Source organism: Varanus komodoensis, unplaced genomic scaffold (assembly GCF_004798865.1).
Source record: "Varanus komodoensis strain SLA01 unplaced genomic scaffold, ASM479886v1 scaffold4, whole genome shotgun sequence".
Taxonomy (NCBI): Eukaryota; Metazoa; Chordata; class Lepidosauria; order Squamata; family Varanidae; genus Varanus; species Varanus komodoensis.
This window is the reverse complement of record NW_025335941.1, coordinates 56,055,038-56,071,818: the sequence shown is the minus strand read 5'-3', so window position 1 is coordinate 56,071,818 and position 16,781 is coordinate 56,055,038. Positions and strand designations below refer to the sequence as shown.

The window sequence follows — 16,781 nt, the reverse complement described above, 5'->3', positions numbered from 1 at the left end:
GGAGGAAGTGGCCGATGCTTCAAGGAAGGAGTAGTGGGAATAAGCTCACTTAATAACCCAGTAAACCCTCCAAAGGGAGGGGAATGCATATACTGAATAAAGCATAAGACTAGCGATTATGGACCCAGAGTAAGACATCAAATGAAGAGGAAGAAACTGCATACGGCAGTAAAACAGTCAACATGATACAGTTCCCAAGTAAAGAATCTGCCCTGAGGGAAGTGCTTGGTTAGCAAAGATGGTATGGTACGGCTGTAACACATAATTGCCTAATAGTTCAGTATCAACGTTTTACCAGCTGCATTATATTCAGATTTTAGCCTTTCCCATTGCTAACACAGCTCAACTCTTTTACAGCCATTTATTGTAACTCAGGTATTTGTCCATCTCTTGCACCAAGTAACAAGCTGCACTTCCTTACAGTGTTACCACTGCAACCATATTGTACCAAGTCTACTGTTAAAAAAACAAACAAACAAATCAACCTACAACAATGCAGGCTTACAGAGGCCATATTCACAACTACCTGTGAGAGAAGAAATGGACAACAGCCAGAGCAGTGGAATGTGCCCTAGTCAAAGAAATGTAGTGCAATGCTATGGTGTCCAGGCTAATGCCAAAGCTTTTTTGACCAAAGGTGACCAGAAATGTGGCTACTGCTCCAAAACAGAGTTTCTCAATAGTAATAATCAATGCAGGTTTCATTCCATACCATGGGGAACTGGCATCCCTCTATCTTACATCTGGTACTGTAATTTACATACAAGTAGTCATACTGGCTTGTCCTTCTAAGATTTTGTCACAGGGTGTCTACTCTAAAACATCCCCAAATTTTAGCCTCTGCCTTTTTTTTCCCTATAAGCAAAAATATCACTGAAGTACAAAAGTACCCTAGAATCTTCATAGGAATAGTTGTTTCATGTTTTATATCCCAAACAATTCACCCTCAAACAAAGGAACAAAAGAAAGTTCAGTACAGATTATCCTGGTCTCTTTTTACAGCTAAGATATTTACAGGAATGCCTTGGCAGAAAGTTTTTTTTCCCCTTTTAAGTGATATTAATAGTTATGTGACACACAGTTGATTTGGCAGCAAAAATGATTAGGAAGAGAGAATTAGGCAAAATTGGTATAAAGTGCATTGGGGATTTGGAGTTAAGGTAAAGATTAATTTCTGCTCATAGTATATTTTAATCGATGTATTTTATATTACATGATTTTTTTTCATTTTGCCATCAGTACACATTTATTTGATGTTTTTAATCATGGACTTTGACTAGTACAATAAACTTCACACTGCAACTAGAGCTAAGATGTTTAATTAAAACCTCCAAGGAACCTTGAGGGAAAACTTTGCTATGATTTTTTTCAAATTAGTAGGCAAAATTATTGTTATGCAGAGAAAAGATCAATGCTCCAAGCATTGTTACACTGATTTTATTGGTTTGCATGGCCTCAAGAAGGATAATATCTTGAATTACTTGCAGTGACAGATAGTGCAAGCCGTTATGTTGACTGGAATCTCCTAGACAAAATTTCAGGCAGAACAAAAGCTTTTCATATACAGCATTTTTCTTAGCTGAAGCACTATCATTTGGGGTTAAAAATGACCCCAAAAGTGACTAATGTTATTTGTTTGTAGAGGTGGGATGTAACATCTGCTGAAAGTACAAACTTTGGACAAAAGCAAAACAAAGCTGCAAACCGACAATGGACTTACAGACCCAAGTAGCTGCTACTTTAAATCCAAGATTAGAAAACTAATTCTAAAAGTTTACTGCCTTTGCTGCAGAATTATGAAATGGATTTCTACTACACATTTTTAGGTGTATGTCTTCCCTCTTTGAAAGGCCAGTCCAGCTGTACCTTCAAGGTATCATGCCTTGCAAAAATTATACCTATTCCATAGAGAGCAATTTTCGAGTTGCCTTTCTGAAGCAAAATAGGACTAACATCTATCTTCTCCACAGATGGTGATCGTCCAAAATGATTCACAAGTCCTGCACAACTTAAGATGTCCAAAGCGCAAAGAGCATCTGCCTGTAAGACATATAATACAACAGAGACAATCAGTGTTTATCAAAGATTGGTTCAGTCACTCTTTGGCAATGCTTAACCTTAGACCACACAAAGCATTCAATTTTTTTAAAGCCTGTATATATTTCAAGTTTAGCTAAACCAGCCTTATAAATGGTCACTAGGGCAGATTGCCTACAGCAATCCAAATAACTAGGCAGAAAACATTTGTAAAATGAAATGCATTATTTTCAAATCATCAATATGCCACAAAAAATAATAGAGACATTGGTAGGAATGCAGTGTGATTTTAAAAAACAACACAGTGAGCACTAATAGCTTTGCGGACCTTTTAGAGAATGGATTAAATAAATTACATATTAAATATAACTGCTTATTATACCATTGGAAAATTATGGGCAGTCCTACGTTAAATGAATCAGCTACATCAAATATATTTTCTCTCATGTAATGAGTGTGTGCCTTCTTCATAATCACAAATAATTTAAATACCTGAATACGGCTATTTCTAATTTATGAAGTAGTTCACCAAAACTTTCATACATAAAGCATGCAGTTTATCCAGATACTAATGTTGCAAACAAATGCTTGATATCACCACAGAATCTCTATATAACAACCTGATGGTTTTTTAGCACGTCCTATTAGGACTCTTTCCTCCTCTAACATACTTACCCCTGTAGGATCATCATGGTTCCCATGTATACTGAAAACTGGAATTGAAATGTTAAGATTTTCATCTTGATAGTTCACCCATGGAAACCTGAAAAATAGAGCAAAGTTTAGGTTCTCCATTCAAATGGAGAAGAAATGGACAGAAATCTCACCATTTACCACATCATTGTTGCCTATGTGAAACTAAGTCATATATGAACGATCATGGTATTCAAAATGCTCCCATTAGATGAAGATGAAGAAGCAATACTGGCCTTCTGCAGTACCCCTTGAAAAGCTGTTCCTAAGGATTGCCCCCACACCTGGGACATGGAAGGGTGGATTGACAAAAATTCCCACCATTCTTCCACCACCTTCAAATGATTTCAGCTCCTTCTGCAGACAGAAGGCTCTCCTCCAATTGCACACAACGATCCTGTCAGAGCAGGACTTTGGTTCAGAAGTCCTGGACCACAGTCAGGAGAAAGCAGCAAGGCTTGATTGTCATATTTTGAAGTAATACATGCTACCATCTAAACTAGGGAGCCCTGTTAGACCAATAGGTCTAGAGCCTGGAATTACTTAACTGCACCACTGTTTCCTTTACTTTTCCTCCAAGTTATACAATCAGTAATACAGTAAAGAGTAAAGAAACTTACTTGCTAAAACCAAAATTGACTGCCTGGTCACTCAGAATTTCAAACTGAACAGGATGGTCACCCATACAGTATTTCCTTAATAATTCTAAACAAGTGTGTAATGTTTTCCTGGAGGGTTTATTTTCATGAAAGAGATCTCCTCCTAATAAAATAAAGTCCACCTAAAGAAAGAAAACTTCCTTAAAATGGTATTTTGTATGTTTTGTGAAACATGCATTCATCAGAAAGGCTTTAAATCACCTACAAACAAAATGTAAATGCTAAAAATTAACCTTGCTTTCCTAGTATCAAACAGGTTCCAAAAAATTCTTTAACTGAGAACTTGGAAGTATAAAAGAGAGGATGGCAAATCTATAGGGGAATTTGCAGCTAATTTGTTGTTAAAAATGCAAATTACCAAACGCTGTAAAATGACTAACAATTTTTAAAAATTCTATAATAAAATGTTACACCAAAAAATAAAGGTGGGAAAGGTATTCATTTTAACATAACAACAGAATGTCACATTACAAAGAACCAAACTGCCCTAATTCTAAACATTTTCAACACTGCCACACATCTTCAAAACCCGTTTAATAACATCCATTACATGGGACCCTTCATAACTACCTCAATGCAGGCTAATGGTACTCAGAATGATTCTACACAAATATGCCACATATTCTGACTTTGTCAACAGTGCAATGCATGGACAACATTGCCACTGCAGGAAGATAGTTATTCCTTCTAATAAACTGGTCTTTCACTGATGATGTTACTAAGTGATAAAAAAGTGGCTTGCCTTATTATCTTGAGCAAGTTTCAAGATTTCATCAAAGGTCACAAAGGTATCATTTCCACGTGCAGCATCCTTTTCCAAATACCCAAGATGGATGTCAGTTGCAACTAAAATTTTAAATGTGTCTTTCTCTTCATCCCTAAAGTGAACATGGGGGAAAGAAAACACAACTACATCATCTACTATTTCAGCACTATTTTGCAAAGCCATAGATTGTATCCCTTCAAGTCAGCAAATAAACAGGCTCATTGGTTTTATGGGATTCATAGACTTCCAAACAATTCCAAACAAAAGAGTGTCTTCCTGGAGAGCACTGAAAGGAAGTTGATGGCACTCTGACCAGTTCCTTCCACTATACTTCTATAGGCCATCAGAGCCATCTCGCTGTATGTTGTACCAGTACAATGTTTGTGCAGGCAGAGTACTGGATTACAACTGTGCAAGCCAGGGCACAATTCAGTCATGAGGTTTAGTGGACATGCTTGGGATAGTCATCCCCTCTCCATCTGTTACTGCTCTTACAAGTTGTCAAGTTGTCTCCAATTTATGGTGCCCCTATGGATGAATGCCTTCCAAAACATCTTGTCCCTGACAGGCCCATTCAGCGATTGTTACATCAAAGTTGTGGCTTCCTTTGTGGAACCAATCCATCTTGTATCTGGTCTTCCCCTCATTCTTCTGCCTTCAACTTTCACAGAAACAGAGCAAGTCAGAAGGGGCATGCCGGGCCATCTAATCTGACCCCCAGCTCCAACCAGCTCCGCTCACAACATGCCAACCATGTGCATGTCCAGCCTATTTCCCTAGCATGACTGTCTTCTCCAATAAGTCCTGCCTTCTCATGATGTGGCAAAAGAACTACAGCCTCAGTTTCATAATTTTTGCTTCTAGTGAAAGTTCCAGCTTTATTTGATCTAGGACCCTCTTGTTTGTCTTTCTGTCGTCTGAGGTACTCACAAAGTTTCCTCCAGTGCTCCTAGTTTGCATATACTTATTAAAATCAGACTTAAAGTATAAATGTTAAAATGATAGTATGAAGCTATGCATCCCTAAACAACTTGGGAACAGGATACCCAAGAGATAGTGCCTTCCTCCACATAGATCTACCTGCCTTCAGAGATCAGCTGGTTGTGCCATAACTGCAGATGTCCATCTGGCATAACCAGGAAGAGGGCCTTTCGATGGTGAAAAGCACTCAAAAGAGTACTTGTCCCCACCATCAAAATTAAACATATGCTGACCCTCTTACAATTTAGGCATGTTGCCTGTTTTTATTCAACTTGGCATTTGCTGATCCATGACCTTATGATTTTTAATTCATGGCTGGGAATTGCATTGTATATTTTTAAATTTTATTTTATTTTCCCATCGTAATTTTCTCATTGTTAACTGCTTGGATATGTTGTATGCAGCATGGCTATGATGTGCGTGTTTACATGGGAAAGATATTATATTGGGGACATTTAGGATTCTGGATGTAGTGAGAACACAACTGGCAGTTCCTTGCAGAAAAAAGCCATTTATTCTTGACACTCTGTTGGGGCAAACCAGGTATTTGTAAATTATTCCAAAAAGCTTTACAACTGTGCAGGCTCAGGTTAACCGATTAGGTATATAATAGATTTTATTTTGCCAGTTTCCTTTTCCACACAAGAATCTTCCTGAAACAAAAGTTTCCCAGGTTAGTGGATTACATGTTATGTAGCAAAGCTCAAAAGAAGCAGAAAGAGCAACCAAGATCCCTTTGTATCAACAGAATGTTTCACAATAACTGCCAAGCAACAGCCAGGTGTAGCATGTGCAAAAGTGGGACTACACTGTGATTCGAAAGAAAAATTTGGAACTGTGAGAAAGGTGATTTGGAATGATCCAATTACACCTAGAAATGCCCATCCCCTTTAACAACAAGCTGGAAGAATGTAAGAAATGAAGCACCCACATAGCAGGCAGTCACTGTGTGTATGCATGACTTGCTGCAAGAATTGCTTAATTTCTTATAGTTCACTTGTAATTTTCTTTCAGCACAGGATATAAATATCAGTGGATCTCAAAGAAATATACTTCTTTGTATCAGTAATGTCCAGCTAGTTTTCCTTGTTTTTAGGAAGGAGTCTCTCACCCAATTATGAATGCAATATGAAAAACTGGAAAGGTGACACAGAATTTTAATAAATCCACAACCACTAAATTTCAACCAGACTAAACTGGGTGATTTCTACTTGAACTCAAACAAAGACAAAACACTGTGGGTGTCTGGATGGCAGAACTTACATGAAAGTGGTAGGACTCATCTCTGCAATCACATCAGCTCCAATATCCAACAAATGTCCTACAGGAGAGCACTTCTTAATTGACCAATATGAGGAGATCAAAAAGCAGATTTGGAGACAAGAACTAAAAGAAATGGTCCAAGAGAGAAAACAGTAGGATGACAATCTTGCTGTAATTACTTAGTAAATTTAAGATATTATATAATAACTGCTTTTTCACCAGAAAGTTCAACAAGACCAATGGAAAAGCAATAAAAAGAAAGAGCACTTGTATTTATCTTCTGTCTTCTACACAAAGTACCAGCAGTGCCATGCTGCTGACACTTCTGTCTTCTGGAAAAATTCAAATAGGTACGAAAAAGAAGCTTTCATCTTTCCTGAATGAAGACTATGATTTTGTGAGTGAGCAGATCTTGAAATAACTTGACTGAACAATACAATGGCTGATATGTCTTGTGTTTTTATGCTTGATCTCAAAGAACAACAAAGTATGTGTGGGGCAAACCAGGAGAGGGCATTCCATAACTGCAGATTAGAAGACTCCTATGGGAAGTACCTTTATTAGAACCAAAATGCTCCCCAAATACCTAAGCTTCTGTGACAAGACACAGCAGGCGCAGAAAGAGAACTGAATCATGCAGAGACACTGCAAGCAACCTCCTCTGTGTAAGTGGGATTTCATGAGAGAAATCTTTAATTATTGTCTTTGTTGCAAGCTTACAATTCTAGCAGAACCACTTCAATATTACTAATAATTAACAGCCTAGTACGTTTTACACAGAGGCGAGTGTTGGACTGGAGCACAGGATCCGGGTTCTAGTCCCCATTTGCCCATGAAGCTCACTAGATTTGGGCCAGTGACTGCTCCTCAGCCTGACCTACCTTGCCAGGCTGTTGCTGCGAGGACAAAATGAACACAACTAACTTGCAAGGAACCCCAACGGCTTACAAGGGGGAAGGAAAAGTGGGACACAAGTGTAACGCAACAGTAATAAAAACTAATGTAAAACTAAAAACGATATATAGACTTCATTCGGCTTACTCTGCCCCAGGACTGTAACCTCTTACCGGCAGGCCTTATACCTCCGCGTCCCTTCCCGCGCTCTCAGAGCCTCATTCCAGAGCCTGCCACCAACTACCAACCCAGGCCGCCCTTTCGGTTTCTATGGCACCCCTCGCGGAGGAAGGATGACAACACCCACAGGGAACAGGCAGCGCTGTTCTCGCGACAGCTGCCGCTACAGTCTCGCCAGCCCTCTCGCGAGCCGTCTTTCCGCCGTGCCCCCTCCACAGAGAGTCCAAGAGCTGCAGCCAATTCCCATTGCGCAGCCGCGGCCACATCCGGGAGGAGCGAGACGAGGGCCGCGCTGGGCCGGAAGCTTCCTCTGCCGGAGAGAGCAAGGCCTGCTGGGGGCCCTGCTGGTCATTCCTTGGGCCCGCCCCTCGCCAGTAGGGGCGTTAGAGAGAAGCTGCGCGGGCGGGGCTGCTCTTCTCCTCACCCTTCGCCGGAGCCGTGCCGCTGGAGGGTTCTCCAGTCGAGGGGGCTTTATCCGGGTCTTTTGTCTCTGTCGGGCGTCTCTGTCGATCAATCAACGGCGGCTTGCAGTGCAGCAGAAGAGTTTTTCAAAGGTTGATCGGTTCTAGCCTCTTGTATGGGCTCCTGGGGCAAATGATCGCAAAGCTGCTGCAGCCGCTGCAAAGGAGACGCGGTGGGCTTTGCAGGCGAGAGAGCGCGAACGCGGCTGCTGCCGTCGTCTGCTTTGGAATAACTCAGGTGGAAATCAACATGAAGCTTTCGTAAGAGAACTTTGTGCGGATCTTACGATGATGCATGTAAGGCTTTTGTGTGAAAGTGTGTGTTTTATAGGTGCAGATATTCATCTTGAATATTTCTAGGCAATGAGCCAAAAACCATTGCAACACGGGTGTGCTGGGTGTGAATGATGGAAGTCATAGTTTGACCCATCTGGAGGGCACCAGGTTGGAGGCGTCTGTGTGGAATAATATATGTATTACTCTAGGGCTACAACCTAGGATTTTCTGCAGCTGCAGACTTTTCCTGAAATATGTGCATGCAGAAGAATAATACAGTAGAAGTAATAGGAACAAAGTGTTTTATATCAGTTTAGATCCTTAACCTAGCTAGGTCACTGTTATCTTTACACTGACCAGCACTGGCTGTCCAGAATTTCAGACAGTGGTCATTTGCAGCCCTAACTAGACATGCTGGGAACTAAACCTGGAATATTTTACATGCAGAACAGGTGATCTGCTCCTGAATTATGCAAGTGTACACCTGCTGCTGTTCTGTTGCTGCTGTTATTGATCATCAAGAATTTCTAATGGTCTTGCATAGCTTTTGTTTCTGTGGTGTGCTCTGCTCTTTTTGATATTCTGTTCTATTTTTGTTTTTAGTCTTGACAGGGGCTGTCAAAATCCTTACAATCAATTAATCAGATAATTCCAGCTCTGTGGTCTAATCCTCTTCATGTTTACTCCAAATAAATTCTCTCTAATTTCACTGGGAGTTATGCTTAGGTAAGGGTACAAAGGACTGCAGCCTTAGGTTGCAATCCTGTACTTACTTAGAAGTAAATCCACAAAATACCCTGGGATTACTTATAAGTAGACATGCCTATGAGTGCACTATTAGTGTTTCATATGAAAGATTGGGAGAAAGACGGAGGGAGTGCGACTCTGGTGATTCTCTTGGACCTGTCAGCAGCTTGGTGTCCTTTTGGATAGGCTGACCAGGTTGGGGGAAAGAGGCACTGCTTTGCAGTGGTTCCACTCCTACTTGGTTGGCCAAATCCCGAAGGTGGTGTTGAGGGGGTGTTGCTCTGTGCTGTGGCAGGTATGTCATGAGGTACAGCAGGGCTTTATCTTATGCCCCATGGTTTTTCAAATCTACATGAAACTGCTGGGAGGGGTTATTTAGAGTTATGGGCTGAGCTGTCATCAACATGCAGATAACACACAGCTCTATCTCTCTTTTTCATCTGACCCAGGTGAGGCAGTGACCAGTCTAAATCAGTGTCTGAGCTTGGTAATGGACTGAATGAGGGCCAATAATCTGAGACTCAATCCAGACAAGACAGGTGAATTGTCTTGCCAGTTAGGAGACCACCCCCCACAACCTGTCATGGACAGGGTCACACTCCCCCAAAAGGACAAGGTTCATAGTTGGAGGGGTGTTCCTAGACCCAGAAATATCACTGGAGTCACAGGTGGACTCAGTGGCCGATAGCACCTTTTACCAGCTTAGGCCGGTTTATCAACTATGTTCTTATCTGGACAGACAGAGCCTGGTCACAGTTATCCACACTCTGGTAACCTCTTGTTTGGACTATTGTAACATGCTTTACATGTGGCTGCCTTTTGAAAACAAACCAGAAACTCCAACTGATTCTGAAAAGGGCAGTACAACCACTGAAGGGGACAGGCCCTTGGGATTGCATCACATCACTCCTCTGCCAGTTGCATTGGGTGCCAGTTGAAGTCTGGGCCTGATTCAGAGTGCGTGTTATAGCATTTAAAGCCCTAAATGGCTTGGAGTCAGATTATCTGAAGGAACGGTTTGTCCCATATGTTTCCACCCATTCCTTATGATCATCTACTGAGGTCATTTTTAGGAAACCACATCCTAAAGAAGTGAGTGGGGGATAACTATTAGGAAAAGGGACCTTTTTGTAACTGCATCCAGCCTCTGGAACAAGCTCCCCAAAGAGGCACACCTGGTGCTGTCTTTGTTATCCTTTCAGCACCAAGTGAAAACCTTTTTGTTCTCCAGTCATTTAAATTGTTGCATCACAAAAGACTGCTTTAATTCTTGCATTTTATTATTTGCTGCTGTACCAAGAGGTTAGGTTATTAAAGTTGTGATGTTGCTGTCTTGATGTTGTTTTCTGTTTGTAGTTTTGTTCTCTTTGAATATAACTTTTATTGTTTATATACTAAACTGTATACCGCCCAAAGCACTTGGGGGCTATGGGCTGGTATAAAAAGGTAATAAAGTGGAAAGGAGTCCACTAACTTATCTACAGAAATGTAGTCCCAAACTATGATGCTGTTTGGCAGGATTGGTACCGCTTTACTCACCCTGACTGGAAGGGCAGGCAGGATAAAAAATAAAAACATCGAAGAGAACAGCATTCCAAGTCCCCCAACTTCATTTTTGTGAGGTAACTTGAGCTGAAACATAGTGCCCAGAAAACTTTGTGCTCTGAAGCTGGTCTGGCAGTGACCCTCTGCACCATGTTGGCCTGTCCTCGTCTAATGTGAGAAAGTTAAACAGATTTTTCTTTCTCATCACACAGAAAAACTGCAGCTGCTAAACTTCTGCTTGTCAAGGGTATGTTGGAACCAAGGTGGATAGACCTTTTTGTCCAAGTCCAGAAATAGGGCAACTGTTGCTGCAGTTTCATTGAGATTTGGGTGTGCTTGGAAGAAAGCCCAATGTCCCAATTATGTTGAACACTTCAAATGGTCAGTACAGTATCAATGATGAGACTCTTTTTTCTTAATTGAGGGTGAGGCACAGTTGACAACAACCACAGATTTTAGGTGGCTTACGAAGCCAGCTCAAACTTGTGGATTCCTGGTCATCAGAAGATGACCACTCCAGTAGTATATTATGTTGCATGGGTTACAAGTACCTGTCAGGGTGCCTTTGGTCAAAATAATACATAATGGGGAATTATTGTCTTCAGGATGGTTACTAGGACCAACATGTTGTGTTAGCTTACATCCAGCTGACAGTTAGAATCTTGCTTCACACAGCCAGATCTAATTTATAGATTTATATGGACAGTGTAATCTTTGAACTACACTATCTGCAGAGACTGACAATCATGCTCACACAGTTGTGGGAATAACTGGCTGGAGAACAGCAGCTTCTTCAAGTTGGTCTGTAAGAAAATCAGCATACTTGCTTCTCTTCAGAGACCATTCTTTGGGACTTCCTATTATTTGAGAAAAGGTGCATACTGCCTAGGATCTGGAACAGCCTCCCAAGAGAATTCTGTATGGCCACTTCTCTGTCTACCTTTAAATGGAGGGCAAAAATTATTTTACACAAGCAGGCTTTTGAAGGATTCTAATTTTGTTATGTGTTTTCTTGCTGTTATAAACTGCTTTGTGTTTTTTGTGGTTTTAGGCTATATTTTATCTTGATAGCCTTGTAAGCTGTCTTGTATATTTCAGTAAATTAAAAAGATAGGGCCTAAATCAGTCAGAAGTAGTGATCAGAAAGATTGAAAAGGGAGGGGGGATTTATCTTAGCCTGGCTTCAGTTTTATTGGCCACAGTATCTCCATAGATTTCTCCTTAAGAGACCAATGGAAAAGGCTATACTTTGTGCAGCACCACAAACTGTAGTTTTCTATAATACTTATTTGCCCTTTTCTATCACTGATATATGTGAAGGCTGACAATGGAAGGACTTTCTAAACTCCTGTTTGACAAACTGCACTGCTCCCACCTCAGAAAATCTACACAGTTATTAAAATGGAGAACCTCTGTCTACTTTTGCCTTGGTTGTTGTATTAACCCATTCTTTCTTTCCCCTTCCCTAAAGGTTGTCATGATATTGCTGCCAGCTCCACCATTCTTCAGCTTTTGTTAGCCATTTTTATATATTTGCAGACTCTACTGCTGAATAATCAGGAATGGAAATGAGCTAGAAGGAGAAGTGAAAATATTTTTCTGTATTTGTGACCTGAATACCCAAGGCTGCAAAATGAATGAAAGTGGCAAATCAGCCGAGAAGAACACAGAGGAAGAGACAAAAGATTATAAAGACTTTGCTGAGAGCTTTAACCAGCTTGAATTGTTGGAAACCCACAGGCATCTAATCCCCACAGGAACACAGAGTCTTTGGTCTGGAGATTCTGATGAGGAAGATCAGGAAGAAAAAACAGAGGAATGGTACCAAATTCAAGAGAAAAAGTTAGAAAACAACCCAGACAAGCTTCTGCTTTGGGCAGCTGAAAAAAATAGGGTATGTCAATTGGAATATTCACTTTACGTTGTATTTACTACCCTAAAAACTAACAGTAACTTGTGTTGCAACTGTGCTAACGAATGGTTCCATAAATGCTAGTTTCTGAATCGGGAGGTCAGGGGATTTCTCTACTTAGAGTTCAGCTGACCTGCCCTTTTCTGGAAATGAGTATTTCTGCTCCCAAGGATTTTTAGGAATTGGCTAAAAAAAACCCTAACCTGCTATTGGGTCCTACTAGTACACCGACAGGTTACTGACCACTTTCTCTTGCCACTTCTTTTGAAATGGATTACTGTTACATTTATATTTTGCTTTTCTTCTTCCATGGAACCCTGTGTGACTTACATGGTTCTCCTCTCCATTTATCTTCATAGCAACAGCCCTTGAGGTAGGTTAGACTGACGGCAATGATTGGCCCAAAGTTACCCCGGGGGGTTTCATAATTGAGAGGGAACTTGAACCCAGAATGTCTTGAGTCCCAGTCCAGCACCCTTGATTACTACACCACACCCTAGTCATTTTTCTAGTCATTTCATGTCTAGTCTCTCTGCTAAAAGTCTCTTTTGGTTTAAAAGCCAGTCTCCAAAGTAATGGGAAGAATAGTTTAATGGAAAGCTATGCATACGAAGTCAAGACTGATATTATTGAATATTAAATGGACTTGTAACCTGCTTTTCTGGGTAAAAATCCTGACAGAGCAGATTACAACAGAATTAAAAATACAGAATATATGATACAGTAATATATTGTCCTGGTGTCTTCTGTGCACCATAAATAACATTGTAATAGCTGATACAATAGACTTCAGCGTTGTATCATTTTCTTCTTGCTGCAATTCTCGTAGGAGTTGTACAATGGATTACACTAGGAGCGTGGAAGACCTGAGTTCAAATCCTGCTAGCCATGAACCTTTGGTCAACATGTATATCACCTTTTGATGAGAAGTGAAATTAGAGATACTAAGGCCTGAAAAAAAATCTGGGGCAGGGAGACAAGAAAAATAGGCAAAACCCCTGCTTTTTTCAGAATTTTCCAAAAATCCTGGGGGGAAGGGAAATTTTTTAAACCATGTTTTCTGAGGGGATTTCCAAACTTTCACACTTTCACATCTCTAGGTGGAATAAATATGTGAATACTAAATAAAAGCTGGGAGGAATGTGCATTTTATAAGGGAGCAAGATTTATGCTACTGCACCATACTTAGCCCAAAAGCAATGTATTAAGCTAGCTATAATTGATTTCTCTTCCCCCACAGCTTAACACAGTACAAAGACTCCTATCTCAAAATCTTGCTCCAGTAAATGTCCAAGATGAAGACCAATATACCCCTCTGCACCGTGCTGCCTATAGCGGACACTTGGAAGTTGTACGAGAGCTGATTGCCTATGGCGCAGATGTACATGCCTTGACTGTAGATAGCTGGACCCCACTGCACAGCGCTTGCAAGTGGAACAACACAAAAATAGCCTCGTTCTTGCTTCAGCATGGTGCGGATATCAATGCTCAGACCAATGGCTTGCTGACCCCCCTGCACCTTGCAGCAGGAAACAGGGAGAGCAAGGAAACTCTTGAACTCTTGCTTATGAATCGCTATTTGAAGCCAAATCTCAAAAATAACTTGGACGAAACGGCCTATGATATTGCTCAGAGAACTGATATATATCACTACCTGTTTGAAATTGTGGAAAATTGCACAAATTCTGTGGCAGATTCTTAGGAATTGTAAAACATTTGAATGTTGAACACAGCTCCTTGATAAGAAGTACTTTGTAATTGCACTCAAATTTGGTGCTTTCAACCCTACTTCTTGGCATAGCTTTACTGTATGAGATGCTGAAATGAAGTCTCATTTTGTTACAATGTCATTATTTTTATAATGTAAACTACATTATCCTTATACTTGTGAAACATTCCACTTTTACTTGAAAAAGGTTGGAGGTATCCTAAGTATCACATGGCATGACTATTCTCATACATTATTCTCATATCCAAAAACTAGCGCAAGCAACATTGTTTTAAACAGTGGCTGGTTATTGTCTTTTTCAAAATGTTAGAGAATCAATGAGAGCTAATTGGTGACTGACAGACATGCTTGAATAGAAAGAAACATTGGAGACATACTGCCAGAACTTGCAGCCTTCAGCCAGTATTGAGGTTAGCAGCTGCCTCTCAGCCATGGATAATGACATCTTCTCAGCTGTTAAAAACATGCTACCCAGAAATCAATAGTGTAATTTAATAGATTTCAAAGGCCTCTTCCAGTGTCTGGTGCAATATGATATACCTGTCTAGAATGACCTGTCTACTTCAAAACATAATGTCTTGTGCTCTCTCCTTTTGCTTTCTGAAGTGACAACCTAAATGCCTACATTAGGAAATGTTATGCTGGGAGTATAACTTATTAGATGGATCTATAAGCGGGATTCTGGATCCTTGCCAGAGCCTGTTCATAGAGTTCTTGAAAAGATTCCTTGTATACTGCTGCTATGTGTAGGTCTTTGACAGTGCTGGCTTTTTCAAATGTAATTCAGACAACACAGCTGAAGTGGTCCAAAGATGCAGGTACTGTGAGATCTCACGGCTTGTTTGATACTGCTTTAGTTTGTATGTACTCACCTTCCCCTTTTTTATGTTCTCATATATGAGAATGACACTTGAAAACCCTGTGGTGTTACTCATTAATACTATGTAGTCTGAAGTCATATGTGTTAAGTTACCAGTCCTGAAGATTCTTAGAGCTGGTTCACGTGAAACTTCAATAAGACATGAGCTTAAAAGAAAAGTGTATGCAATCTGTATTGTCAAAAGGATTTATATCCACTTTCCCCACCTTGATGCCTTCCAGACATTTTGCACTACAACTCCCAAAATTCTTGGCCATGCTGGCTGGGTCTGATGTGAGTTAAAGTCCAAAATAACTATAGGACACCAGAGCAAGTAAGGCTAAATTGTTTATGCATCTACAGACTGTTGCTTGTATGTGTTTGTACAAGCTAAGTGGAATACAAACTCATAAGAGTTATTTGTATGTATGGCATGAATTTGTAATGTAAGAAATATATGAAACACGTCTGTTTATATACAAAGATATGTGGAGAATGTGCTTAGTATGAAAAGTACCATGTACTCTGCTGCAACTCAAATATATATGCTTTTTGCTACTTGTCCTGTGTGAACCAGCTCTAAGTTAAAAGTAAATTTCAGTGAAATGGGACTTGGATGTGGCTTGTGGATGTGTGATGTTCCACATTACTGTAAACATAGAATCAGTTTTCTTATTCATTGTTACTCTGGTGTAAAAGTGGCTTGAAGGCTGCAACAATTCAAAATGATAAACTGAAGCCCACATAACTCTATAGTGGGCAAGTGGCCTTAAGTCCTTAATATTGGATTCTAATTATTACTTACATGCATGAAAGTCCTCTTGAAGTCAGTGGAACTTTCTGCAAGGGATTACAATGTGGTCCATAACCTATTTGTGTTGACATACTTAAGGTTATTAGTATGTGATCCTGTTTATCAGCAGACATTGCTTCTCTCAGATATGTTGCTTATGAGCATGCTAGTCTTGCAAAAATCAGTAACATAGTTTTCCTGATGTATACTTTTTTAGAAAGTAAGAGTAATTGAAACTGATGGTATTTAATGAACTGTCTAGCATAAGGCTGCACATCTGTTTCTTTAAGCACATTTCTAAATGTTTCAGGGTTTGACATCTAAGTTATTTTAATATTAGTGTACTGACTCAAGAGGCTTGCAGATCATGCCTTAAGGTTTCACTACAATTGAAAACCACTTTGAAACCTGTTTAACTGTTACAGTTCCCCAAAGGAATACTGAGAATTGTAAGTTTGTAGAATATAGAGGCTTATTCAGAAAAAGATGGTTTCTTAGGACTACAATTCCCAAAAATCCTTGAATAGTGAGCAGGTTTGAATCTATTTTAAATATGTAGGATAGATGGAAACTTTGTAGTATTGTCTTCAAATAGCAAAGATCTACTGTAACAGAAAGCTGTAAAGCACTAGTGCATTGTGAGGAGAGAACTGCAGTATTTATTATTGTATATAATGACAAATACAGATACTGTCAAAGATGCTAATCACTTTAAAGTTTTTTTATATTTGTGAAATACTTGCTGACTTTTGAAAACTGCATGAAAAATGAAAGTGAATGTAACAGCTTATACAGGTAACACTTGAAATAAAGCATTTTGTAATTCTGCTGTGAGTCTTATTTAAAAATAAAATATTTAACCCATTGAAACACGATTGGATCTTTTGTTGCAGACTTAATGGCAAAGTATCTGTGGGTAAGATAAGAGCAGTACTCCAGATTCCAGTTGAATTTTCATAAATGTTGAAGATTTGAAGTTCTGTGTA

General features: G+C 39.9%; 2 protein-coding genes across 5 annotated transcripts in view; one reads left to right on the top strand and one right to left on the bottom strand.

The window, feature by feature from the left end:
• MRE11 (MRE11 homolog, double strand break repair nuclease) overlaps positions 1–7,720 on the bottom strand; it is a 31,988-nt gene extending 24,268 nt beyond the window's left edge. For 2 of the 3 annotated variants that reach the window (XM_044442343.1, XM_044442345.1), the window contains exons 1-6: positions 7,467–7,720; positions 6,400–6,522; positions 4,132–4,267; positions 3,351–3,511; positions 2,713–2,800; positions 1,899–2,040 (exon numbers count right to left, since the gene is read on the bottom strand). In XM_044442343.1, coding sequence (XP_044298278.1) covers positions 1,899–2,040; positions 2,713–2,800; positions 3,351–3,511; positions 4,132–4,267; positions 6,400–6,419 — 547 coding nt within the window. In that variant the 5' untranslated portion in view covers positions 6,420–6,522; positions 7,467–7,720. The remainder of the gene's footprint in view (positions 1–1,898; positions 2,041–2,712; positions 2,801–3,350; positions 3,512–4,131; positions 4,268–6,399; positions 6,523–7,466) is intronic. The other variant, XM_044442344.1, reaches the window with a different exon arrangement.
• Positions 7,721–7,846: 126 nt separating this feature from the next.
• ANKRD49 (ankyrin repeat domain 49) lies at positions 7,847–16,622 on the top strand. 2 transcript variants are annotated; one of them, XM_044442638.1, is made up of 3 exons: positions 7,847–8,195; positions 11,974–12,396; positions 13,655–16,622. In XM_044442638.1, exons 2-3 carry the CDS (start codon positions 12,136–12,138, stop codon positions 14,114–14,116), a joined length of 723 nt encoding a protein of 240 aa, XP_044298573.1. In that variant the 5' UTR covers positions 7,847–8,195; positions 11,974–12,135; the 3' UTR covers positions 14,117–16,622. The 2 variants fall into 2 exon arrangements, with proteins under 2 accessions (XP_044298573.1, XP_044298572.1); XM_044442637.1 differs by having other exon boundaries at positions 7,847–8,231.
• The last annotated feature ends 159 nt before the right edge of the window (positions 16,623–16,781 follow it).

Excerpts from the sequence above, each read along its gene's own strand:
- ANKRD49 (XM_044442638.1), top strand. The coding sequence starts at position 12,136 with ATGAATGAAAGTGGCAAATCAGCCGAGAAGAACACAGAGGAAGAGACA. Across the intron at positions 12,397-13,654 it reads GGGCAGCTGAAAAAAATAGG|CTTAACACAGTACAAAGACT; the intron begins GTATGTCAATTG and ends CTTCCCCCACAG.